Source organism: Colletotrichum gloeosporioides (assembly GCF_011800055.1).
Source record: "Colletotrichum gloeosporioides strain Lc1 chromosome Unknown consensus_63, whole genome shotgun sequence".
In the NCBI taxonomy this organism is placed as follows: domain Eukaryota; kingdom Fungi; phylum Ascomycota; class Sordariomycetes; order Glomerellales; family Glomerellaceae; genus Colletotrichum; species Colletotrichum gloeosporioides.
Window position 1 is genome coordinate 268098 of NW_025544708.1, and position 26108 is coordinate 294205.

Genomic DNA, 26108 nt, shown 5'->3' on the forward strand with positions numbered 1-26108 from the left:
CTTTATAAGGTAGGTATTAACTATAACTATAAATCTAATAGTTTTATATATATAAATAATACTTACTTTATTAGTAAGGTTAAATAGATTATAAATATTATAGTTCTTTAGATTTATATAACTTCTAATATTCTTATTAATATTACTATTATACTTACTAGTGTTTACTATAACTTTAAGCTAATACTTAAAATAATATACTGCTATTTTATTTATACTTATCTATCTAGAGTTATTAAAGCTTACTACTATATAAGTATTATATTTAGTAAAGAGGAGATAGAGAACTTTTACTATAAAGTATATTATCTAGCTAAGTTAATAGAGATTATTAACTATAATTCTCTTCTATCTCTTACTTAGATTAGTAAAGAGATATATTTTAATTTTATTAAAGTTAAGCTTTTATTAATAACTAGTAAGTATTATACTTTATATTTTCTTAATAAGTATAGTAGCTATTATTAGCTTATTCTTATACTTAATTATTATTATAAAGTTATATATAATACTATTAAGAACTTTTATAAAGTTTTTAATAATATAACTAGTTTTAATATTAAGACTTAGATATATAATAACATTTTAGAGTTTAAGAAGGTTTTTTATAATCTATATTTTACTAATATTTATATTAACTTTACTATTACTAATACTCCTTCTATAAATAGCTTTATTAAATATATAAGATAAACTATTATTAAAGTAGCTTATATATAGCTAATTAATACTAATTTACCTAAAAACCTTTAAGATTACTTATTTAATTTAACTATTTAAGTATTTAACTTTCTACTTTAGGATATTAAAGACAAGATAAGCTTTTATAAGATTATAACTTATAAACTTAATCTTACTACTAATTATAAATTACTTTATATTAAGTATTTTTACACTTTTAGTTATATTACTTATATATATAAAAAGGGTATTAATTATCTATCTTATTTTAAAAAGATAGAAGCTTAAGCTATAAAGGGATATCTTATTAGTTATATATCTCTCTATAGCTATATTTACTATATCTATATCTTAGAGAAGAAGAAGGTTATTTATTATTATAATATTTACTTCTATAAAGGCTTAATAGATATTATTCTTTAACCTATATATAATATACTAATTACTAATAATATAAAGTATAATATACTATTTAATAAGCTAGATCTCTAGATCTAGTATAATATATTTATAAGTATTTCTAACTTTCTTAAGAAGTCTCTAAAGATCTCTACTATAATATTAATATTTTTAAATACTATTAATAATACTTTTAATATAGTTATAAAAGGATTAAACTTAATAACCTTATTTCTAGATGAAATTATACTTTATTTAAACTTATAGACCTTTTTAGAAAATAATATAATTACTATAAACTATAATAAGAAGACTAATAATTATTATAATAGTAATAATAACTTTAGTAAGTCTTTCTATAATATTATTAACTAAGAACTTAATAATATTAACCTTATTTATAGATAGTAAATTTATAGAGATAAAGCTACTAAAACTTTATAAGATAATAGAACTACCTCTTTTAGACCTTATTAAAGTAACTTTAAACCTCTTAGTTATTATAAGTAGCTTTTTAGTATCTATAGCTATAATAGAAAAGTATATATTACTACTAATATTTAAGTATATAATAATATATTTAAGTACTCTCTTAATATCTTTATAACTATTACTATCTCTAAAGTACTTTTATAGGGCTATAATATCCTAAAGATATTTAAATAAACTAAAGAGAACTTTTATTAATCTAAATAGAAAAAAGTTTATAAATAAGAAATCTAATAGTTTATTATAAAGGAGGTTTATAAACTTATTTTTTTTTTATAGTATTAAAGTTCTATCTAGTTAATAGGTTTTTAATATTAAGACTATTATTAATAATATTATTACTTAGTTTAAGGCTTATTAGGTTATATATAGTAACTTTAAGTATAAAGATTAATCTTTTTAAGAAGTCTATATAGTAGTTATTATAGCTATAGCTTTTTAACTATTTTTAGTTATTACTACTCTCTAAAGCTTTAAGTATTAGATATATAACTTTAACTTTACTTTCTTTATAGTATTAGTTTTTAATAATATTAAGATTTATATTTATTAACTTATTAGCTTTAGTATTAATAATAGTAAAGTTTAGCTTCTTAAGAAGGTACTTTATAGCTTTTATAAAGTTTCCTTTTAGTAGTTTAATTTTATCTATATTAAAATAAACAAAATTAGTTTTATTCTTATTAATAATAAGTTTTATTTATTTATAAATAAGGATTAATATATTTATACTTTTATATATATAGATAATAATACTATTACTATACCTAATAAGTAGTATATTAAGAATATCTATAATAATCTTAAGAAAGTATATACTTTTAAAGAGCTTAGTAAAGCTATATAGTTCTTTAGTTTTTAGATTAAGTATAATATCTTAATTAGAAAGATCTTTCTCTTATAGTATAAGTATACTAAAGCTATTATTTATTAATTTAGCTACTAAGATCTATAGTTTATAAAGACTTCTTTCTCTTCTTATAAAAAGCTTTCTATCTAATAGGATAAGAATAAGTATACTATTATAGAAGTTAAAAAGTATATTAAGAAGATTAGTTATATTAATTAACTTATTTAAAGTATTTATATTAATATTACTTACTATATTAGTAAACTTTATTAAGCTAATAAAGGCTTATTTTAAATATATTTATACTTTATTAAGTATTTCTTTTATTACTTCTAAGGAACTATTTATTATAATATTATTATTAATAGAACTAACCTAAATTAAACTTTAATACTTTATAGTATAGTAGACTTTTTATTTACTAATAACTAGCTAACTTATATTTTAATAGGAGGATATATTATCTTCTTTAGTAATATTCTTATTACTTAGAAATCTAAGAAGTAGATATTTATTATTTTTAGTATAATTAAAGTAGAGTTTATTAATTTAATACTTATTAACCTCACTTTTAAATAGATTAAGAGATTTATTAAGTAGATATTTAATATTAAAATAAATACTCTTACTCTTCTCTTTATAGATAGTACTAATATATACTTTTATATTATAAATTTACTAAATTAAACTTATACTTACTATATTAATATTTAATATAAATAGATTATTAAGGAAGTATTTATAAATAAAACCTTCTTATTTTATTTTATTAATAGTTCTAAGATAACTACTAATAGCTTTATAAAGTTTCTTAAAATATAGAAATATTATAATTTTATTAGAATACTAGGATTAGTAAATAGATTAGAGGATAATATAGATTAATATTAGCTAACTTTAGAATTAATTTAATCTAAAGTTTTAAGCTAATTAGAAAATAAGGATTATTTAATAGTTTAACTAGAGATTAACTAAATTAATATAAACTTAAAAACTCCTTATTTTTAAGTATTTTAGCTTTTAATAAGATTTTTAGCTTTTTACTTACTTTATACGTATTAATAGTTACTACTAAGCTTTAGAGCCTAAGGGGTAGTATAGTAGCACCTACTTATAGGTACTATAGGTGGTCTATGTAGCTTAGGGCTTAGGGTCTTCTTCTAGCCTCTAGCTAGGTAGCCTATTTAGCTAGTTTAGATTATACACACTCTTTACTACTCATTACGCCTATGCCTCCATATGATCTATGCACTATTACTGGGAGCCAGTTAGAAGTTTTGATAGTTGAGGTATCAGGAGCTGGCACTGAATTTGAGTTTGTATCCGAAACAAGATCGGCCAAACCTCTTTGCAAGGTTTCGTCTTAACGAACAACAAACCGGCTGCTTGCGCTGAACCCCTCGACATACTACCATCTTGCAACACCACATGTTCGGGGACACCCATGGCATCGATCTGCGTAATCCATTGCGAAGACAAAAGTCTCTTCGTCGGCTAGAACCCGAGTCCGATTGACAGGCTCGACCGAGACTGACGCGCGCTTACGGACCAATCCCTCTCATCTGAGGAACAGATGATTCATTGCGCAGAGCTATGGGAAGCGAGCTGGGCTCACAATCCTTTGCATTCTTAATCACCTGTTGAGCCTTGCTGGAACCCGTCAACCGGCGTAACAGATCAGGCTCGCCTCACAGGACTCTCGGAACAGACCAACAGAGAATCGCTTCTTGCCAAGGTGAACAACTGGCCTTGTTTTCATTATTGTGGAGCTTCTTACGCACTGTACAAACAGTGTGTTGGTTCAACTTGGGCTGAGGATATTGAACGCAGGGAAGGGCGCAAGGGGGCGGCGTCGAAATTAAGTTAACTGACGCTGGGGTCGAGGGAAGCTGAGCATAACAAATTTGCCAGCAAGGTACTTATAAATCTGTTAGTCGCACTCGGTCGGCAGCCGCCCACTGCCCGCCGCCAGGCTTTTAGCGCCCGTCGCACCGAACAATCACTGCTCCGCACTCGCCAGTGAGCCAATAATAGATGCTACCTTCAATGCTCTCTCGCATGATACCCTCAAGCTTTCACATATCCCTGTCCTCTGACAGATGCGCCAACTTTGGCCGACTACATTTCTACCGATGTTCCCGTTCGGTCGCTGTTCCGAGATGGACATCTCATCTCAAAGCTGTTCACCTGGTCCAAAGTGCCATCCGACAGCGCCATGATCCTTCCTCGCCGGCCGCCGCGGCTGCTTCTCGTCGTCGCGACCACATTCATCCTAATTCTACTCATCTATAACCCATACTGGCTCTCTGCGCCCAAGAAAGCGCCAAGACCAGTGCAGCACAATATTCAGTTCAGACCGAGCTCGTTCAACTGGACGGCCGCCCGACAATTCCATCCCGTGTCGACCCCCTTGGCGCGTCTACCGACAGGCAACCCGCTCAAGCTCCCCCGAATTCAGAATGATTTTGGAGTCGCGAACCCACATCCAGAGGCACCGAAGCGCCAGAAGGCTGTCCGAGACGTCTTCAAGAAGAGCTACGATAGCTATAAGCGTTATGCATGGATGCGGGACGAGCTCGAACCGGTGACTGCGGGAGCGAAAGATACATTTGGAGGATGGGCGGCGACACTCGTGGACTCGCTAGACACTTTGTGGATCATGGGCTTCAAAGAGGAGTTCTACGCTGCGGCTGAGGTTGCGGTCCAAATGGATTGGGCGAAGACGGCAGAGAAGAGCGCAAATATGTTCGAAACCACGATCCGTCATTTGGGAGGCCTTCTTAGTGCATACGACTTGAGTGGGGAGATTGCTCTCTTGGAAAAGGCCAAGGAACTTGGGGATATGTTGTATATGGGCTTTGATACGCCCAATCGCATCCCGGGGTTCTGGTTGAATTTCGAAGACGCCACCAAGGGAACTCAACTTGCGGGTACTCACGACCCATCGGCTTCTCCCTGTTCTCTGTCTCTCGAGTTTACTCGTTTGTCACAGCTCACGGGAGACATGAAGTACTTTGATGCAGTAAACCGCATCACTCGCTTCCTCGAACGCACACAGTTCAAGTCAAAGCTTCCCGGGATGTGGCCGAAGATGATCGACTTCCAGAATGAACGCGTTGATTCTGACGGATTCTCTCTGGGCGCACTTGCAGATTCTCTGTATGAGTATTTGCCGAAAATGTACGCTCTTATGGGCGGCTTGGACAAAGCATACGAGAAGATGTATATCGGTGCAATGACGATTGTGGAACAGCACATTCTTTTCCGGCCGATGATGCCGGAATCGGAGGACACCAACATACTCTTCGCAGGAGAAGTTTATGTGCACTCCGACAAGATCGACCATGTTGCTGATGGTCAGCATCTGTCCTGCTTCGTTGGCGGAATGCTGGGTCTGGGTGGAAAGCTCTTCTCCATCGATGATCACGTCGACCTCGGAGACCGTGTCGCCCGTGGTTGTGCCTGGGCCTATGACGCGATGCCGACAGGCATCATGCCGGAAATCTTCGGTCTGATTGGGTGTTTCTCGGTGAAAGAGAAATGCCCATGGGATGAGAAGAAGTGGGAGCAAGATGGCGACAAGAGGCTGAAAAAGGGGTTCAGGAATGCTCGCGATCCCAGGTACATTCTGCGACCCGAGGCCATTGAGAGCGTATTCCTCCTCTACAGGATGACCGGAAAGCAAGACTTGCAAGACATTGCATGGCGCATGTTCCAGTCAATCATCAAAGCGACTGGAACGGAACACGCCAACTCAGCGATTGCTGATGTGACAGTCCCTCCCGACAAAACTCACAAGATAGATTCCATGGAGGTTTGTCTCATTCTTTCAAAGCTGTGTAGCAACCTCGAACTCTTTGATATGATGCTAATAAAAGTTTTAGAGCTTCTGGCTTGCGGAGACTTTAAAATATTTCTATCTCATTTTCTCTCCTCACGAGCTGATAAGCTTGGACGATTTTGTGTTCAACACAGAGGCGCACCCTTTTAGAATCCCGAAATAGGGTAAAGAAGAGTTTGGACAAAAATTTGACCTGGGCGATGTTTTACGTATCAACGATGATAAGCGGACAACGTGTTCAGCAGGCGTTTGGGGTTATGATGGGCTTGCGGATTTAGATGGCATATTATATACTGTGAAATGATTTTGTAGCTAAGCAGGCGTGCTCCCAGTCACCCACGGATCAAGGCAACACTTTTGGGACATTCATATACATGTGTTTCTTCCCAACGTGACGTGTACTTCATAAGTTCTGAACCATCTAGAGATCCTAACGCTCGGCTGAAATCCTCCGGTCAAGGCTTTGTATCTGCACATTTAATCATGGGATCCGTCTCAAACATGACATCGCAGAAGCGACCGATAATGAATTGCTTCCAGGCCTCGTTGATTATAGAGATTCTAGGATGATCAATTTAGGAAGGTCGTTGAGTTAAGCCAGAAAATGTGCCCACTATTTCCTGCAAGTGGCTGACACAAATACTAGTTTGCAACCCAAGAGCTGCCGATGTCTATGGAGAGGGGTTTCGGCGCTTACTTATCTCAGTAGTCAGTTCATCAATTGGGAGGATTAAACCATACCACGATATCGCGTCACATCACACGATCAAAATAGTCCAAGCTGTTGGAAGCACAAGACAATGCCCAGAAAGACCTGCTTCTTTTGATATTTTTGCCGATGCGCAAAGCCCAAGAGCGAGTCTCAACGTCACGAAGAGTACGGAAATACGGCAATAAAAAGTCTTGCCTAAGCGTTAAGCATCCAAGAGTCTTGGAAAGTCTTGGTGTTGTTGAGCTTGGCGGTCTGGGCAAGGGAACTTGCTGCGGGGAGAGGAGAGTTCCGTGTGGAGGCATTTATTGCCAAGAGGTAATAAGAAATGAGGTGCACTATCTTAATCGGATACGTACTGCGATGCCGAGAGACTAATTTGCCTTGTTCTGTCTGCCTCTCCGCTTTCTCGCTGCTCAATAGCCGTGCTGAAGAAGGAAGGTCGCTTTATCATTCCAGCTCGAGTGGTGGAAAATCAACGTTGTGGGCTGCTCGAGCTTTGGTGGTCTAAATAGCATCGTGTTCGCCTTGGGCCGAAATATCAACGGTGACAACATGAGGCTTTCGCCGGATCAGGCCCCTGGTCAACTGCTGCAGACAAGCTGATACCTTTCCGGCTAAGTCCTTTCCCACCTTGGCCATTCGGCTCACAGTTCCCTATTTTGGCTACCAACCTCTCAGGCCCAATGCAACGCTGACGCGATCTCGCTTAACCATAGCTTTCCTATCTTTCGACGACACACGATGCCCTCTTTGCCTTATCACTCAGACCACTTTACGAGCTATGCTTTCTCAAGATGCAAACAACCCGACACTCCTCTTCGCGAAGTTAACCAAGAAAACTCCATTGACGCTGGAGAAATCCAGAGGCGTTTCATGCTTATTTACCTCCTTCCATCCTTGAGCTAGTCTCCGTCTTGTGCACTTGGCAACCCCTTGGCATCCAACAATTGGCAATGTCTCATTGGCAGGTGATGCTATGCATCGATTCTCGGCATCAATGGTCGCTAGGTTCGGTTAAACTTGCTTGATACTCCCATTGGGTCGTAGCGACGTGGCTGGACTGCCGAAATGTGATGAACCCCTAGCCTCTGCGGTCTCGACTGAGCGCAAAAGTCTATCCTTCTCCGGCGGCGTGGCCCGTACAGGGTCCTGAACACTGCCGCCCGAAGCCCCCAAATCGTGGCGACATGGCGATTTCATGCCCTTTCCCAATAACTGAGGCTTTCTTTTGGTAGGAGCTGTTTGCCTAATGTACAACAGGTCTCCTTGAGCACGGGTAAGACGACATCGTCAATACGTTTGTGTGATGTTAACCAAGATACCAGATTTGTTCGTCCTGTTCGTGTGACTACCTTAGAACGGCCCACGATATCATGACCCCTTCGGCAGAGGTTCCGGGGGCATTCCATGCGGGGCTGTGATGGGCAGTACCCGAGGTGTTATCTGCAAGGTTGAGATCTTGTCGTCCCAACGTGATCAGCAGCTGCAGCAAACCTTAACGACCATCCGTCTTGATATTAGCTACCCCTTGGCAACGGTCTGCCCTGTCCAACGTACCTTCCATGTTTTCATCTCAAGGCCGTCTAGGCAGACTGGGCGCCGCTTCGTCTTCCTTTTGCTCGCTAGCTCAAGCATCAAGGCTCTTCAATATGCATGTCTGTTACCGGGCTTGTGAGGCATATGTCAACATCAGCATCGATTGAGAGGAGGGTAATAAGTATAAAGCGGCTGGTATCGAGCCCGCAAGTTAACAGCTTTTTCTTTGCTAGACACCAACCTACACCTCATCAGCCTCTGATCTTGTCTCTTGGTTCCTGTCTTCACCATGAAGTTCTCTCTCGGAGTCTCCCTCTTGGCCACGCTCGCCAGCGCCGTGTCTGTTGACATGGCCAAGCGCGACACCTCTCCCCTCGACGTCAAGCTCGAGACCGTTGGCAACTCCGGTGTCAAGGCCGTCCTCACCAACACTGGTGACTCGGCCCTCAAGCTCTTCAAGACCGGCACCATTCTTGACACTGCTCCCGTCGAGAAGGTCGAGGTTTTCGCGTCTGGTAAGGAATTCTTTCGTGCCCACTCGGAACGGAGCCGAGTACTAACATTCACCACCCAGGCAACAAGGTTGAGTTCGATGGTGTCCGTCTCCTGATGGCCACCTCCGGCTTGACCGAGGAGGCTTTCCAGATCATCGGCGCCGGCGAGTCCGTCGAGGTCGAGTTCGATGCTGCCGAGCTTCATGACCTCAGCACCGCTGGCGAGGTCGACATCGTCAGCTCCGGTGCCTTCTCTTACGCCGAGGCCGACTCCACCGAGCTGGCCGGCACCATTCCCTTCTCCAGCAACAGCGTCCACACTGCTGTCAACGGCGAGGAGGCTGCTGCCGTCCGCGCCCGCTTTTTGGCCAAGCGCACGGTCGTTCAGTCCGACTGCACCGGCACCCGCCGCACCGCTACTGTGGGTCCCACCGTCTCACCCGAGTCATCTCCGTCTCGCTCCGGCTTCGCGTTGGACACATGCTACCTACCTCCTGTCTGCTGTCGTCCATCAAATAATTGCAGAAATACCTGTCATTCACTTTTTCTCTTTGATTAATTAGACTCACACTGGGTGTTCTGATTGAAGCTCGCTAAATCGTCTCTCCTAGGTCAACGCCATCAGCCGTTGTCGCTCCCTCGCTGTCGCCGCCTCTTCGGCCGCTGCCTCTGGCCCTGCTGCTCGCATGACTGAGTACTTCAAGTCTTCCACGTGAGTTTCTCTCTAAACATTTGAAGCATAGCCATCGCTAACGCACACGCCGTTAGCACCGCTACTCGCAACACCGTCGCCACCGTCTTCTCGAGAATCGCTAGCGAGTGTGGCAGCACCACCTCTGGTGTTTCCCGCCAATACTGCACTGACGTTTACCCTGCTTGCTCAAACGGTGTCATCGCCTACACTCTGTTGGTCTAGTCTTGTTTACGTGACCCGCCGGTGGACATGCTGACCATCAACCTAGGCCCTCCCAAAGCTACATGGTTAACTGCCCTCTCTTCTTTACGATGACCGCGGCATCTAGCACTTGTCATGCCCAAGACCAGCAGAGTACCATGTAATCAATCCCCTGCCTTCGAACGAAGGACATCGCTAACGTAAACTCCGACAGCCTCCACGAGATGACTCACCTTACCCAGATCCGAGGCACTTCTGACTGTACGTCACTCCTTTCATTTCGTCAAGGGTCAGGTCGTTTACCACTTGGACCGTTACATCCTTGTATTTGAACCTAAGGTAGAATATCTAAATAACTGACCAACGCAACAGACGGCGGTTACGGATACAACTTCGTTCGCTCTCTCAGCGCTTCGCAAAACCTCAACCATGCTGACACTTACAGTAAGTCTCTCAAATCCCTCCCTGTATACTCTATGCTAATGACTTTTTGCAGCCCTCTTCGCTCAATGTAAACTTCCCCGGGTCCTACTCTTGCTTTTCACCTGACATGATGCTAACCTGTGAAACAAGCAATCTACGCCGGATGCTAATTGACTAGCGCTTGGGCCTTATTTGACAAGTAGAAACTCAGGGACTGGCATATGCTAGGATGCAGCAAATGGGGGATAGCGGTTGGATAATCTTATGTGCGTCTGTGTTGAGATTATGCAGTCTCTTCCATGTGGTTCAGTCGCTTCACATTGGATTAGAGCAGGATATGAACTGAGAAATCAAATTCGGAGGAAAAAGTCCGCGTATGACATGAATGTGATCTTCTGTATTGCACTGTCTACTAATGAACCTGACCACTTGTGACGTAAGTCATGTTCGACTCAACGAAACCCTTTCCTGCGTGGTCTAGGAATAGAGCAACCGCCGTCTTGTCGATCATGCCGTGAGATGAGCCCACTGGAAAACTTCCGTCGAAAAGTCGAGGGTGGGCCAAACAGCCGTCATGCAGTTACGTCCATACCAAATCCATCCAAAGATTGGCGCTGGCAACTCCCGCCTGTCCAGTCACACCAGGCAGCTCAATCAAGGGCTGTAGATGTCTTCCTCCTCGTCCATGCGAGCACCAAACGCATCGTTATTTCTGCTGTTGTCATTGTTAGCTGCAACTTCGAGGTTGACGATAAGCGGGTGCTGCCTGGGGGGTCTGTTATTCAGGTAAAGACGGCGGAGCAAGTCCTGTGCTCTTTGGACGTCTTCGCTGGTTGGCATGTCTCCGGCCGGTAGCATTTCCACAAGGACGCAAAGCACGTTTCCCAACTCGTTGTGATCGATGGAAACGTCGTTTTCGAGGCTGCATAAGATGAAAGAGAGTTTCTGAATGAACTTCGCGTCGAGGGTCGCGGCCTTGGGATGCTCGAAAGTGCGTGGCCACATGGTCTGGAAGATTTGAGTTGGTAAATACAACATTTTAAAGCTTGAAATAAAGCCTTACCTGAGTCTGGGAGAGAGCAGACTCTGCCTGGGGCATGGAGATGATTGTCTCAGCGCGCGTGAGGTCCATGATAGGCTGATACCGCTGATGGAGAGGGCTCGACGTCGAATTTACCATGCGCGCCAGCCGTTGAGCCACTCTTGCGGCAGCGGCAGTCTTCTGTTTCTGGGTCTCGGCGGAGTTGATAGGGGCCATCATCTTGTCCAATTGGTGAAGAGCCTCGCTCTCGTCTGTTAGCAAAATTGTGGCAACAGTCTCGCCGTTGTTGCAGCTGCTGTCGCTGCTATCGCCGTTGTCGACCACTGGTATCGTCCGCTGCCGTCCGCTGCTGTCGCCGTTGTCGTCGCTGCTGTCGCCACCGTCGTCGTTGTCATCGCTGTCATCGGTATCATGACTGCTGTCGTCGGTATCGTCGCTGCTGACATACGCTGCTGACTCCTGTTGTTGTCCGCTGCCGTGGGTACCGGTCTCCTTGGTTAGATTGCCATTGATGGATTTGGGCATTTTGGCAGTCAAGGCAGCATAGCCAACATTCCAAGCGTTCTGAATCGCGTGATCGCTGACTGTGTCTGATACGTTACTCAAGTTGACGCCTTCAAGCCACTCAGGGTGAAAGAAAATCTGTGATCTGCCACCAGGAATATTATAACCGACAGGAGGGGCACCATCGACCCCTGTGCCCACCAACACCAGGGCATACGTGCGATTTCCTGAGACCTTATCTGCCTTTGCAGCTCTGCTAGAGCTGGTGGTCGGAGCGCTTCTGGGCGCGGAAGCCAAAGGCAATCCAACTCGGAAGCAAGGTCCCGCGAGGGTCCTTTGAATGATACGGTCGGACGTGAAGTTGTTTTGCTCCGGCTTGTGGGTTTTCGGGATGTAGTATCCGACGCTCATGACTTGAATTGCCTTGGGGTAAATATCCGCATCAGGCTTGCTGATATCCCATTCCGAGATCTCCACTTGACCAGGCAATGTGTTGTCAGTCCAGGCCTGGTGTTCGCCCGTCTCGGGGTCAATCATATCCGTCAGGTGCTTCTTCGTTTGCATTCTCTTGGGCGTAGGATGTCTGACCCAAACCAACTGTCGTCGCGGTCTTGAGGGGTACTGGTCATCGAACCTAAGCCTTCCTGCAGGCTGGTAGGCCATGGTTTGATTTCCCATGGCCATAGTGACTTTAGCCTGGAGAAAGTGTTAGTGTTAATTCTTGGTGGCCACTGTGTCTCCAAAACAGGGGAAAAACAAGAACAAGAAAGGAATCAAAAGAAGAAAGCAAAAGAGGCCACTTTATTTCCCTGCGTCTACGCGACTGTATCTCCTGTATAATTACTTGATAATTCCTGCCGAAGACGATGGTCGCGTCGCCAAACGACGAGCGAAGACCACGGACGACGACGAAGTTGACGCAGAGTAAATGACCGCAGGAAAGTTAGTCGCTCCAGCACAGTGAAAACAGCCGGTCTCATCGGAATGGAAAGATAGCGGTGTAACATACAATTTTCTGCTCGTTCTGGGACAAAGTAAGGGTAGAAGAGATGAGTTGCCACCGCTGGCTTGCGAAGACAAGGCTTGCCTGTAGACTGTGGAAGCGGGAGAAGTGAGAGCTTAGTAGAACTTTCCGAAGGATATAAGAAATGCTTCAATGGGTTCGCACAACGGCAACTGAAGCAGCCTAGGTGGAACGGCGGTAGGTGGGGAGCGAGGGCAGACAAAGGTGAGTTTCCGGATACAACCAGCTTGGGCTTCTCACAAGCCTAGCGGGAAGGAACAAAATTAACAGATGAGGTTGCTCTTACCTCATTTGTAGCAAAGGTGAACTTTGGCATTTCTCAAAACACATGAGGCTGGAAAAGCCTTCTGTTCCCAACTTACCGCCCATCTCTCAAGTTCTCCCCTTCAATACTCACTCACTACTGGAAGGTACGGCCGACTTAGGCGCTCAAAAGTCCTTTTTCCATCGCGCAAACGAAAACTTCTCTTTGAATGAACACATATAGTCTCTCAACAATCAGCTGTCGCTTGTCATTGTCGTCGCCGACACACTTGCGCCGCAGATGGGGAACGATTTCCCCCATCTCACTGAGTCACTTTCTTTCTTCTTCTTTTTCTCTAGGTTGTTCTTTTTCACGGAAAGCCATCCAAGTCGTTGTCTATCTGCCACCAAGGTCGGTCAGTCCTTCAAAAAAACAAAAGCTTATTCAATGCGTGGAAGGAACACCCGTATGCCCTAAACGTACCTTCCACTCTTAGTTGCTCATTTAAGAAAGGGCGTCCGTCATGCTTTCCCAGCCACGTTCCAATCTCCAAACCCTCCCAGATAGATCATTCGCCAGTCGCATTACTTGGTGGCACATGACTTCACGCAAACCTTGCAAAAATTCGCTCCCGAGGATATCAACGTTGACATGGGCCGAAATGTCAGCTATCTGAAAGAGGATGAGATCGATATCCGAAGACGTTATGTGAGCGAGCTTCAGCACATTCTGTTGACGGACACGAGTCTCTGGGTTGTGAATGAGAAAGAACGGGCGCTTTTCCAGCAGGCCCGGTTCTGGGCGCTGCTATGGACAACTGAATTACGCCGTCTTGAAAGCATTCATGCTACCCTCGGCAGAGCAGACAACAACGACGAATCTCTTTTATCTGCCAGACTGACTATCGCCATCGATCTCAAGTCAGCTGCTCTGAATGCACACGCATACGTGGGCTATGGTAAGCAAAGCAAGAAGCCAGAGTGTCACACGTACGAACAGCATGTGCTAATGATTCATGACATCGCAGCTACTTGTCGCGCAGATCAAGCTGGCGACAAACCGGAGAGCATCGCCCGTAATGAAAGCGCAGCGAAGGGAGTATGGAACTTCTTCAGCCCTTGTTCTATGGCAATCGTGGCTAACGATCATTGCAGGCTGGCGATCGCGACGACAACAAGTGCGTCGTAACCGGATGCAATAAGATCCAGATCTGCCACTTCGCCGCCTTCTTTGGCATCAACCGCCCAACAGCCATTCAAAAGCTTTGGACTTGCATGAAAGTCTTCATAGGCCCACAGGCTTTCAGGGACCTAGAGGTCAAACTTGTCGGGCCCGGCACCATTATTGATACCCCGAGAAATATGGTGACTCTCACTAATAAGCTGCACACCTACATGAACGACGCAATCTTTGGTATGGAGCCAGTCGGGGAAACTTCGCGACCCAAAGCTAAGCTGAACGCATCTCCCGGAGAGTCCAACGGTCAAGAAATGCCTACGGGACCAGCCACTGGTGATAGCCGCACCCAAGGACATGCTGAGTTGCAGACAGGTGACGTCAACCTTGTTGCCTCCATGGAGAGTCCGGTTCCAAAATCCAAACGGCTCATGGAGAGCAACTTGAAGAGAAAGGCCGAGGCCGAGGCTGAGGCTGATGCCAACAGGATTCAGGCGCGAGACGAAGAGAAGAAACCCGACGAGATGAGGCAATACGGTCTGGAGATACGCTGTCACTGGCTACCAAGGACCAATCTCAGATGCCCATTGGACAAGGTCGAAGACTTTGGAGCCGATCCGAGGGAGATGATGGAGGAATGGTCGGTCGAGAACTATGAATTTCAGTCCAACTCAGGACGGCCGCTCAACTCCGGGACGATCATAACGATCTGGGCAGACAAGAAGGCAGATCTGCCGGATGTTGGAATCATGAAGTTCATATTCCATGCCCTCTGCTTCCACCGCCTCAGTGGAGGCGCCGACACGAGGATTTACCGCCCGTGGACGCATTATGACACAGATGACTGTGGTCACACATACGCGAGCGACCCGAGGAGGGAGGCGGAGCGGCGCATTCTCAAGATACTTGCGGAAGATGATAAGGCAGGCGGAGTTCACAATGCCGACAGAAAACGGGAAACCGAGGAGAAAATTCTCCGTGCTCTTGCCCAGCTGGAGATATCACCCGCAGAAGCTTCTTCTAACCAAGTTGTCGACGGGGGCTCGAATCGGAGACGCACGCGAGGCGAATATACATGCTGCTGCCATCGATGACGATGACCGTAGACGTACTAGGAGGGCATATGGCGGAGGCGATCAAAGTTGTTTGCGGAGAAATTAGGTGACGCGATGGATCACGCGGTTGCAAAGTTAGCCCGACTCTTTGCAAAAGAGCCGCTGAAGATAGTTGCTCGGCTAGGTCTTCGAAGCGTCAAGGCAAAGAGGAGCTTTATGCGTGAGGTGGGGGTGGTTGGGTAGTTGATTTGCTAACTTCATACGGTCACACTGTACCTCACTGCCTGGCCTTCATTGCGCGCGACTACGCGGTCAGCCCTCGCGCGCTCGCTCCAGGAGCTTTTTTTTTGCTTCCTCGTTCAACTTGTCAATCAATTCTGCCAACCTCACGAAGTTGTCGAATATCGTCATGGCGTATACCATCCCAACCTGGTCGGATTCGTCGAAAGCAATTTGAAATACCTTGATGGAGATGGCTCAACCCCATTTTCAGCAGGTACAAAAGTCAGCACAAAGATGACTATGGTCCCCCGCCAAGACCTGGAATGATCTATGTTGTAAGCTAAAGAGACAGCAGCAATGAATAGCGCCTTGATCTTTATCCCACCACAGGGGCAAACCAACTTGGCAGCTGATGACAGCGTTAACTTGACAGGTGTAATCATAATGCTGCCCTAAAGTCGCGCGAGTTTCCTGTCATCAATTCAGACATAGTGTGGTGGTGGTGGATTCGCTAAGAAATAGTCTCAAAGAAGCCACTCTCAGACCTTGCTTCCTTCAGGGAGTTTTCCTGTGTCATTCATGTGCTTCTATTGACAACCAGCCAGTGTGACATCAAGGACGTTCCAGAATCCTTGCGTTGCAAAACCCTGCTATATTCGAGCCCGGGAACCCGACTGCTCCTTGCCTATTCGGCCGTTGACATGAAGTCTGTCAGATATCCTTGCCATGGACAAAAGTCATTCCGCCTATTCATCGTGACATACTGAACCCGTGGTTCATTGGCACGACTTGCCTATTTTCCACCCGATCAAGACATTCCACCGTCGCATTGGGACAGGCCCCTGCCCTTGGCACTTTGGGAATGACTCGTCCTCAGAAACTGCGTGTTTGGTGTTGCACCCGAGCTCACATGGTAATTGAATTCGCCATGGCATTGGCTTGGCTCATCCCACCACAATAAGGTCAGCAGAGCTAAGCCGGCCTCGACCATCGATATTGGAAACCAGAAACGAGCCAGCGAAGGAAGGTTGCAACCTGCATCAGAGGGTGGATCGTGGAGTGAGGTTGAATGTCACCTTGTTGCTTGAAGCCTGGCCATCCGACGGTGCTCGATGATGGCTAGAACCTATGCCGTAAGCGAACGGAATCACCGCCGAAGTGAGACTCAAGTGTATCGCCCAGATTCTGTGTTACGTTCGTGATAGCTCCGCTTCTTCCTTTTCCCGAGGCGCAGGTTGGGTTTCCACAACCAATGGGACGGTTGCCCACCAGGGCTGAAAGCTGACTTCTACATCAAACGACACTTCTCCGGCTGAGCAAACCCCGGTGCGACGCCCGACTTTCATAAGTCGCTATGCCGTCGTGGCTTAGCAATTGTGCATATCTCAAAATCCTCTTTTCAGCCACAGCCAGTCCTGTTTGAGTGGGACGTGAGGCGGTGGCGACGTCTTTAGGAGATAAGCAACAACAACAGAGCTCAAATTTACCTCTGTACAAAATCTCCACGACCAATTTTTTTTTAAGCATAACGCATCGAATGAACTCTGTGCTGGCAAGATTGCACCGAAAAAAATCCTGTTTGCTTTTCGCCGCTTTTGTTTCATCCCTTTTCATATGGATTGGGGCTGGGAGAGGTGGCCCTCCACTCGCTTGCTTCCGGATTGATTGCGCGACGTGGGCTTCTGCAGGGATAAAAAGGTGGCAGCCAGGGAGCTAGGGCCTATATTTGACAAACTAAGAATAACATTAATTAAAGTTCTGCTCTCCCGTTGCTCGGCTCGACTCAACCCACCAAGGAAATGCCTGCAGACATCCTGTTTCAGGTCCTGTCGCTTGGTGGCTCACGTTCGGGTCGAGTTGTCGTTGTCAACTGCTGACGTTGTCCCATGCGAATGGCAGAACGCCACGGCCGTAAATGGGACCCCGGGAGGCCTGCCCAGCATCTTCGAAAATTGCGGTTTCCACAGATTCGAATCTTTGACGCGATCACCATGTTCAAGCCGTCTTCAGGCCCTCCAGGTTCTTCACCAAAAGGGGCCAGACGGAGTTATCGTCCCGCGAGAAGATGCCTCGATTCGGCCTGCCGCCCTGGTCCCGTCCAATGCGTCATGCAGTGATGGATGCCGATCACCTCGGCACTCCCCGGATTTTCCGTCGTTTTCGCTCTTCCGACAGTCCAACTGCCAGAGTGTGAGCCGGTCCAGCGGACTCAGCGTCGTGTCTCATCGTGAATGCGACGATGAATGCGTGGTAGCGAGCATTCGTCCGTCAGCCTCATGCCTTCCGCCAACGACACGTTACGACGCAGTGCGACTTCAATAGATGAGTCCAAGGTTTGGAAGTATAGATGCGGCGCCTCCTTAAGTTTCGATTGCCGCTGGGTCGGGGCCGCCGCCGGAACATGGCGTCAACCAACGGTCAACGTTAGTTGTCAAGGGGTTGACCATGCGGGCGGCCGGTAGACCATCCCGACTGCCGTCTTGGTCTCATGCTGGCACCACCCGGGATGCATTCAGTGAGTGCCATTCGCGTCTGCCACAATGGCCCAGGCTCTGACCATCCATGGCCGACACTGCTCCCACAAGACGTGGCTGTCCGCGCAGCGCTCCCGGGGAATGGCCCAACCACAACCCCGGCCCCGACCGCCGATCGCGCCGAGACTTTTCACTCCACTTCCCCCGTGCGAAATAGATTGTTTTGTGGTCCAGGTGGCCAGCCCCGGCGCTCCGCCCTTGTCGTCCGTCCAATGTCTGTCGGTGCTCTACTGGGGGCCGAGCAAACGCCTGCGGACGGAGGCACTCCGACCTCGCGTCCGCCAAGACCTCAACTTCCTTTTACGGGCGATAGTCTGGTTTGGGCGAGATGGTCGTGCCTGGAGCTCAGGAGTCGGGACTCAGGAGAGATGGAGACGGGATTGCGGTCCTTGACTCCACGATGTGGAAAGCCCAACGTCTGAACCCGTGTCTGGGCGAGCGGTTGATCTGAGTATAAGAGAACTCGTCCAGTCCGCTGGTATTCGGGTTTCTCATTCTCCAAGCATCCCACTTCGTCCTTCACTTCACCAGCATTGCTCTCCAGCTCATACCCTTCCTTCTTTGAACCAATTCACTCTTTGCTCTGTGAGCTTTTCATCCGTTCTCTTCACTACCCACAAACACCCGTTTCCACACGAACCCAAACAACCATCAAGATGTACTCCAAGGCCTTCCTTACCGCTCTCTTCGGCGCCTCTGTCGTCTCTGCTCACGGCTTCGTCGAGAAGATCACCGCTGGTGGCAAGTCCGTCGACGGTCTCAACCCTTCCAGCTACCCCTACGCGAGCACCAAGCCCACCACCCCTGGATGGGCCGCCACCAACACTGACCTCGGCTTCGTCGCCCCTGACGCCACTGGCGACGCCGACATCATCTGCCACCGCGGTGCTACCCCCGGTACCTCCTCCATCTCTGTTGCTGCCGGTTCTACCGTCACCCTCAAGGTAAGCTATCACGCTGACATGATCCTATCTCCGATTATAACTAACGTTCTCCTTTCCAGTGGAACACCTGGCCCGACTCCCACAAGGGTCCCATCATGGACTACCTAGCCAAGTGCTCCGGCGACTGCACCTCCGCCACCAAGGCCGACCTGAAGTTCTTCAAGATCGCCGAGAAGGGTCTGTCCGGCTCCACCTGGGCCGCTGACGAGCTCCTCTCCAACAACCTCGAGTGGACCGTCAACATCCCCAGCGACATCGCCGCTGGCAACTACGTCCTCCGCCACGAGATCCTGGCTCTTCACTCTGCCGGCTCTGAGAACGGCGCCCAGTTCTACCCCCAGTGCATCAACCTCGAGGTCACTGGCGGTGGCTCTGCCAACCCCACTGGTGTTGCTGGCACCAGCCTGTACACCGCCAAGGACGACGGTGTCATCTTCGACAGTAAGTTATTCCTGCGCATTCTTCATCAACAACATGCTAATCATTCACGCAGTCTACAACAACCCCACCAGCTACCCCATCCCGGGTCCCGCTGTCTACTCCTCCAAGAAGCGCAGCCACCCCCGCGACCTCTTCATCGTCGACTAAATGGTTTCTCGACATCTTCAACGCACGGGTGCGTAGTGTGGGAGTGAAGTTCACCGCAAAGACAGACGGCAGGCCTGTCGAATTGCCACCCTAGAAGGGGATTTGAGCTCCATGGAGGGAATGCTTCTCACGTCTCGCTCATGACATTGCCCTTGCGCGATCATGCGGATGGTTTTTTTCAATATTCACTGTACATCAGTTCGCCTCGACGATCTTTCCTAGGCGCCTTTTCGACCTGGAAATGAGCTTCGGCTGGAGGCAACCAGTTTCACAAAGCATCGTCAGTGTATATATTAGTCTTAGATGCATCAATTGATATGCTCTGAGTCAACACCATTCTGTTGTGGCTATCGTGAAACCATCGGGATCTGAAGCAGTGCTGATATTGAATGGTGGTCTTGGCATCCCGGTAATTGTCCCGATTTCCCGCGGATCTGAATCGAACGCCAAGCCCGCGCAGCCCACGTGTTGCGCGCAGAGTTAAATGAAGCTCGGGCAGATGTTTGGACAACTCGAACTCAATTCTGCAGATAAAGTTCGAACCTTGTTTTGCAGAGACAGCAGAGCTTCAAAGGCACAAAGGAATTCAGCTCGCAAATCCAATCATTGTGCCAGTGAAAATTTTTTTGGACGACTCCTCATCTCATGTCTTGATTTTTCTCGACCCGTCCGCCCCTGAGACCCGTCAAATTGATGGGAACTGGTCCTCAATTTCCTTGAAACCAGAAAAAAACGACTGGCGCGTAGGCCTCGCACTCTCGTTACACCATCAGCTTCATCCCGGCAGTCCACGTTGGGATGGGGTATCCACTGGCGTATAGAGATCTTGCTATTGGTGAGCAAGTGGCACCGTTAGGCTTGGCACGCCGATCACGCATTGCTTTTGAAGCGCCTGCACGTAATCGTTTTTGTCCGGGATAAAGGGACAAAATTCACATGCCGCGCGGGCACGGAGCAGCAGATGACTCGTTCACGGCCGATGTCCACCTTATCAAGATCTAGAGGTCATGCAATGTCGAAACTTCAGGGAATATGTCTTTTGACAGTGTTGGAGTTTGTTTTGTCATGATCAGTCAGGTCGAGGCACTTCACTCTGTGTGCTACGGAAGACGCCTAGCTGGTCGATGGCGGCAGCAATGATCATAATATGAGCCATAACGACCTCACTCTGGGATCCGGCATTGCTCGAAGTTGCCTGCATACAACTTACTTATAAATTGCCAAGGTGAACGGATCCAATCCTCTACATTACTGTCGGTACCCTCGAGACTTTGTCAGCGTGTCTCGGCAACCAAGCAAAGCCGATGAGACGCGATGAACAATGCCCACATCAATTTTGCTGCATCTCGATGAGACTGGGAAAACCATGTCCAGTCAACCTGAGTAGCCGCAGCATCTGCTGAGTATTCTAAGGTCTTGGCGTAATGTGTAGATATTTGGCCCCTACCTCTGCGTTGTCCCTCCCTCTTAACCTCTTCCTGTGCGACTCAGGATTGTAGCTCGCTTTTCAGCGAGGTCAAGCTCAGCTCAATCTTCTTGAGACATAGGATGACCCCAGCAACCCATTCTTGGGCTGATATTGACGCTGCATTCATAAGAAACTTGGTGAAATGAGTTGGTGCTAGCAGAATTGTGTATGGCTGTGCGCCTCGGACCTGAGTGCAGTCAAGCCGCCTTGGTCATTGGCTCGATGAGCAATGATTTCTCAGATGCATTTCAAGCAGCTCGTTGTGCACTAGACGATAAGCTCTCTTCGGCGCATCAAGATGCTGCTTGATTGATTAGACCTCTCCTATAATTGTCAAAGTAGACTTCACCGTACTCACTTTGACTTCAAGCGTGCATGAGATATTGAGAGCGACTCACAAACTACCGGCGACTTCGCCTTGGTAATATGTGGTCGAAAAGTGTTGATTATTATCTGTAATTTAATGAGTTCAGTACAACTTTTTGAGATATAGAGGACTGTGGTAGTCATACCGCCGTGAAGGATCGGTTGCCTCCTCTCTACTCATTAAATTTTCATTTTCCCGAAGTTTAGGTTAGATGAAGGAACCCTCGGTCAGAAATGCACCGACTACATAAAATTGGGTACTTAGCCCGGTTCACAACAATGAGCGACAGCTCTGGATTTCCTTGGATCAGAACAGATGATAAATCTTGTCAGATATGCCCATTGTGTACTTGGATCCTCAGTGTCTCGTGAAGGGAACTTGCCCTACATCCTCATCATGCAAATAATGATGGAAAACGGTTGCAACACCTCTTAGATATTTAACGTATTGCCACTTGATTGACTCTCGATTCCAGTACCCGTTCAGTATCTCTAGACATCAGAACAAGTTAGTGCCAAGAGAAGTGTAAAGGCTCACTTGCAGATGACGACCTACTGTGCGAAAACATGTATGAACAGTTTAAAGAAGGTAGAAAACGACGGAAGTTTTCGTGGCCGCGCTGGGCTACCGACACTGCGATGCGTCCGGCCCGTCCCTTAAACTGGGAGCTACATTGTTGATCATGACCTCGCCGAAGCTTCTAAACTGACACTTTACATTGATACTATCCCCAGTTAACTTAGGTATCTACATTTCGTCATCTACAATTCAAAAGGCCTTGCGGTTTGAATACTCACCGTTGCGCGTGCATTTAAAATGATGCTTCATGTTTACGCAGGAAAGTAAGTTACGCAATCTGCTTCCGACTGTTATGGTAACAGCTTTATCGTTTATCTCTTGGCTTGACAGCTAGCTTCGATATCACATTTCCCAAGGACCTCTGTGGCTAGGATCTCCAGTCGCACCTTATGTCCACCTCCTAATACGTCCTCGAGGGATCTCTAATAGTGAAAATAGGAAGTCTGGCCCAACTGATCGAGGTCAGGGTGGCAAGCAAGTCAGGTTTCAGCAATATCTTGTAAAATGTGCGGCATGGTTATCAACCGACTGCATAAAAACTGGTGACGGGTTGGAGGTGTGAATTGTGTTCGGAAGCCCAGTGCTGCAACTGTTAGTAATAAATTCCTCAGCCCTCTTAAACTTAGTCGCTTGCTAAATACTGGATATTATAAACTATCACACGACTCACGCAGAAGTTTTTATTTCCCCACTTAACTCGCTAGAGACAGAAGACTTGCTTTAGTTATTTTTGCTTTCGGTGATCTTGCGAACCCAGATAGGAATGATCTTAAAGTACTCCCAGGTACAGACTTCATCGGCGCCTAATTACTAGCTGCCGCTCGATATGAACTTTGTCAGCCACGTAGAAGTTGAGTTACCCAGCTAACGTAGATCATGCATCATTATGTGCTGTACGACACTATTTGAATCCTGATCTGAAAATGAAGTTTGGCAATCAGGCGAACTTAAGCCCTCCGTGCTTCATACAAGGGACTGGACAGCTTGCATCCCTTGATCTTTAGCGAATAAGCTGCCATCAGAAGAGCTTTCTCTGCTTTCTCTATTTTCTTCGAATTCGTCCTCTTTCAACGCATAGCGGTGAACTATTAACTACATTGAGCGAAACGTCACGATCGACAGACTTCAGTTAATGGGCACACGTAGCAGCGTTGATTCGTTGAGACCTCAAAGGAGTCCATAGGAGTTATGGAGGCAACCCTTGCACAAGAACTCAGGTGACTCAGTGCTCTACAGATATCTTAGTCAAGGTACCATCTGCAAATGAAAAGTGATCGCGATTTATGTCCACACTAAGAAGGGAGAATCGTACATCTCGTGCCTCACTACTCGAGAATACATCTTCTCATCGACGATTATTTTCTTCCATTTTTGAATGCACAATTTGTGCTAGTGAGACGGAAAAAGGTGATTAGGGCATCTCATGAAATGCAATGCCCGCCTCCTAGCATGCGTTCGGCGACAGGCAATGGTTTTGGAGGGCGGGTATGGAAGCTGTGCAGTCAACGAAGCGATATGGACATGCTCAGCTTATTGTCAACGCCATCTGTTTGGCATATGACGTAGTCATGCAGCTTACCGCGTGTGGCACCGAGGCGTCACAGCCTGATGCGAGCCATCTTTTTGAACCCCCTCTGCTGCTAATTCTTGCAAAGCATAGCCTCTCAAGCTACTTATCTACTTCATACTTACGAAGAATCAGCTAGCAGACCGCCTCGATGAGCTTCTCATACAACGCATGCAGTCAGATCCCCGAGTCTCTCGAGCCGTACGGAGACATCGCAGGATTAGGGGTGATTTATCCAGCCATGATGTGAGGCATGTAGATTCTTGAAACTGATTATACCGTAGGTCGTACTGTCTTTTGTCATCAGCGCTTGGCTGACCATCCTGGTCCTAGTCGGGTACTACGTGTTTGCATTCGATCCAGATGTAGACCCTTTTCAAAGGATCAGGTCTACTACAACTCCTTATAGTCCAATCCCGCTCGACGTACTGATTGCAAAATACACTAAGTACTTAAGGGTTCTTAAAGACTTCAGAGGAAGTCTAGCTGAAGATGCCTTCCATAAGGTTAGCACTTGCGTTTGGTGTAACTCAGATCCTACCAAGCTTACATATTCAAGTGCATTCTTGCCCTCGCGGATGCCCAATTGATCACAGGCATGTCCATTCTTATGAGCGGCTACATGTCCTTGAAACACGAGCGAGGCTTGAGCGCATATCATTGGAAAATGGTGGTGTCTCTCGCTTGGTTTTCGAGCGTAACCCACTTGTCAGCGCTCACATTTCTACGAAGTTACCTAGCAAAGCACTCAAGCAGACGTCTGTGGCGGCTGACTCTGATGCTGATTCTTCTGGTTCTTCTTTTCGTCGGATTCCTACCGACAGGGCACTTCGACTTCCTCGGCAGTCAGCTTGATAACGATCCCTCGTCCTTCTACTACCGGCAACCCAGCAATGATGTAGACCAAATTGGGTATTCTCATATTATTGACCTGGGTCAATTTGAATACCCTCAAGACTGCGAAAATGACAACAAGAACCCTTACTACGCTATAAAGTGGCTCAACCACCAGCCCAAGGTCCAATACAACTTAACAAACCTGGATGCAGAATTATTGAGAAACGGCACGATTGGTCCAAAGAACTGCACCATATCAGGGATCAGCATCTTGAAACATGAGATTTCTTCGGACACGATCAATCTCTACAAGATCAGATATTTACGAATACTGAAAGACGTCACACACAGCGAGTCAATGTCTGAGGTCGAGGTGGCGATTCTTTACGAATCACCAGCTGTGTGCTTCTTCAAGGGAGGTATGAGAAGATCAAGTGACGCATACGTTTCGATGATCTCGTCCCTTCTTCTGTTGGTCTACGGCTATGTAATCAGAGCCGCAAAGACTTTTGAAGGGTCCAGCAATCTCATATCCCAGCGCATTCAAACCGGACTTGATCAATTATACAAGACTTGGAATCAAAAATGTGCAAGATTTGTCAACCACAGACAGAATGCATGGATCATCGTCCCTGCTCTAGTCATTCTCCCTGTGCAGGCATCTGTATACTGCACCTTTCGGGTATTATTACATCTTTATACTTCAATGTTCGCTGAGGTATGCTCATCTTCACTCTTGACGTTCATCGTACTGACGCTGATAACGGATCGTAGGTCTTTTCCGTCCTTTTGTCGGCTATTTGGGGCACTCTGAGCATAACATCAATGAAGAATCTGGTAGACTCTGAAACCTTAGTTGCAGAAAATGATTGGACGTTTGGCCAAATTATTTCTCTAGCATTGTTATCATCGTCTCTATTTCCAATCTTGGAATTGCTATACAAATCTTGTGCAACTGGTAAGCACAATCAAACACTTGACACGAGAGTATCAAAATTCAACTACTTATCCGTATTTGCAGAAATCGACCGGAAGGATATTGGGACACAGACAAGTCCTTTAACTATCCCCTCAATCCCATGTTAGTCAAGCCAATCTTTCACTTCCTACATATTCTCGGCCAGTTATTTATCATACACCAGTGACTATTGAACCGTCAACCACATCCGTGACAGAAAGTGAGGCGATTCCTGAAAATGAAGATCATTCGTCTGAAACACAACCTTCGAGAGAAACACGACTTCAGGTGTTGCGTCCATACTATCAAAATCAAGGCACAAGTATGTCTTCGAGAACAGGTGCGTATAATTGCAACAAATGGACAACGCGGCAACGCTACGGCCAATAAAATAGACTGATATGACTAAATTCAAGATATTTCCGGCGAAGCAAACTCCGAAGAACAGCCCAATGAGCGTAATGGACTTATTGGTGCGGTTTATGTGCACTCGGGTCTCGAAGCCGAGATCACAAGCCGGCTCGCCGAGAGTTCTACTGCCTATGAGAAAGTCTGGACACCTTCTCTGATTTTGGTGATAGCTGGGCCATTTATCTTTGTCATCCTGCAACTTCTTCCTGCAACTCGATCAACGGTGCTGAAATTCTCATTCTTCGGGGAATACTCGCCCACAAACCAC

At 46.1% G+C, this 26108-nt stretch overlaps 7 protein-coding genes across 7 annotated transcripts; 6 read left to right on the forward strand and 1 right to left on the reverse strand.

Annotated features, from left to right (window-relative positions):
• Positions 1-4520: 4520 nt before the first annotated feature.
• GCG54_00003241 (Endoplasmic reticulum mannosyl-oligosaccharide 1 2-alpha-mannosidase) lies at positions 4521-6423 on the forward strand (the record flags this gene model as incomplete). Its single annotated transcript, XM_045403316.1, has 2 exons — positions 4521-6233; positions 6304-6423. Coding segments are annotated over 2 exons (1833 nt in total), but the record flags the coding sequence as incomplete, so codon positions are not given.
• A 2374-nt stretch (positions 6424-8797) lies between these two features.
• On the forward strand, positions 8798-10412 carry GCG54_00003242 (Neutral protease 2-like; the record flags this gene model as incomplete). The annotated part of the gene is made up of 7 exons (XM_045403317.1): positions 8798-9023; positions 9083-9423; positions 9614-9714; positions 9771-9908; positions 9965-10057; positions 10112-10158; positions 10270-10412. 7 exons carry the CDS (start codon positions 8798-8800, stop codon positions 10410-10412), a joined length of 1089 nt encoding a protein of 362 aa, XP_045261598.1.
• A 562-nt stretch (positions 10413-10974) lies between these two features.
• Positions 10975-12550, reverse strand: GCG54_00003243 (uncharacterized protein; the record flags this gene model as incomplete). Its single annotated transcript, XM_045403318.1, has 3 exons — positions 10975-11328; positions 11384-11613; positions 11848-12550. 3 exons carry the CDS (start codon positions 12548-12550, stop codon positions 10975-10977), a joined length of 1287 nt encoding a protein of 428 aa, XP_045261599.1.
• Positions 12551-13785: 1235 nt separating this feature from the next.
• Positions 13786-15334, forward strand: GCG54_00003244 (uncharacterized protein; the record flags this gene model as incomplete). The annotated part of the gene is made up of 4 exons (XM_045403319.1): positions 13786-14092; positions 14162-14232; positions 14289-15159; positions 15309-15334. The coding sequence occupies 4 exons, from the start codon at positions 13786-13788 to the stop codon at positions 15332-15334; spliced, it is 1275 nt and encodes a 424-aa protein (XP_045261600.1).
• Positions 15335-18777: 3443 nt separating this feature from the next.
• Positions 18778-19653, forward strand: GCG54_00003245 (Polysaccharide monooxygenase Cel61a; the record flags this gene model as incomplete). The annotated part of the gene is made up of 3 exons (XM_045403320.1): positions 18778-19065; positions 19125-19506; positions 19559-19653. 3 exons carry the CDS (start codon positions 18778-18780, stop codon positions 19651-19653), a joined length of 765 nt encoding a protein of 254 aa, XP_045261601.1.
• Positions 19654-23785: 4132 nt separating this feature from the next.
• On the forward strand, positions 23786-24224 carry GCG54_00003246 (uncharacterized protein; the record flags this gene model as incomplete). The annotated part of the gene is made up of 2 exons (XM_045403321.1): positions 23786-23860; positions 23919-24224. The coding sequence occupies 2 exons, from the start codon at positions 23786-23788 to the stop codon at positions 24222-24224; spliced, it is 381 nt and encodes a 126-aa protein (XP_045261602.1).
• Positions 24225-25296: 1072 nt separating this feature from the next.
• GCG54_00003247 (uncharacterized protein) lies at positions 25297-25557 on the forward strand (the record flags this gene model as incomplete). Its single annotated transcript, XM_045403322.1, has 1 exon — positions 25297-25557. One exon carries the CDS (start codon positions 25297-25299, stop codon positions 25555-25557), a length of 261 nt encoding a protein of 86 aa, XP_045261603.1.
• Between the last annotated feature and the right edge of the window lie 551 nt (positions 25558-26108).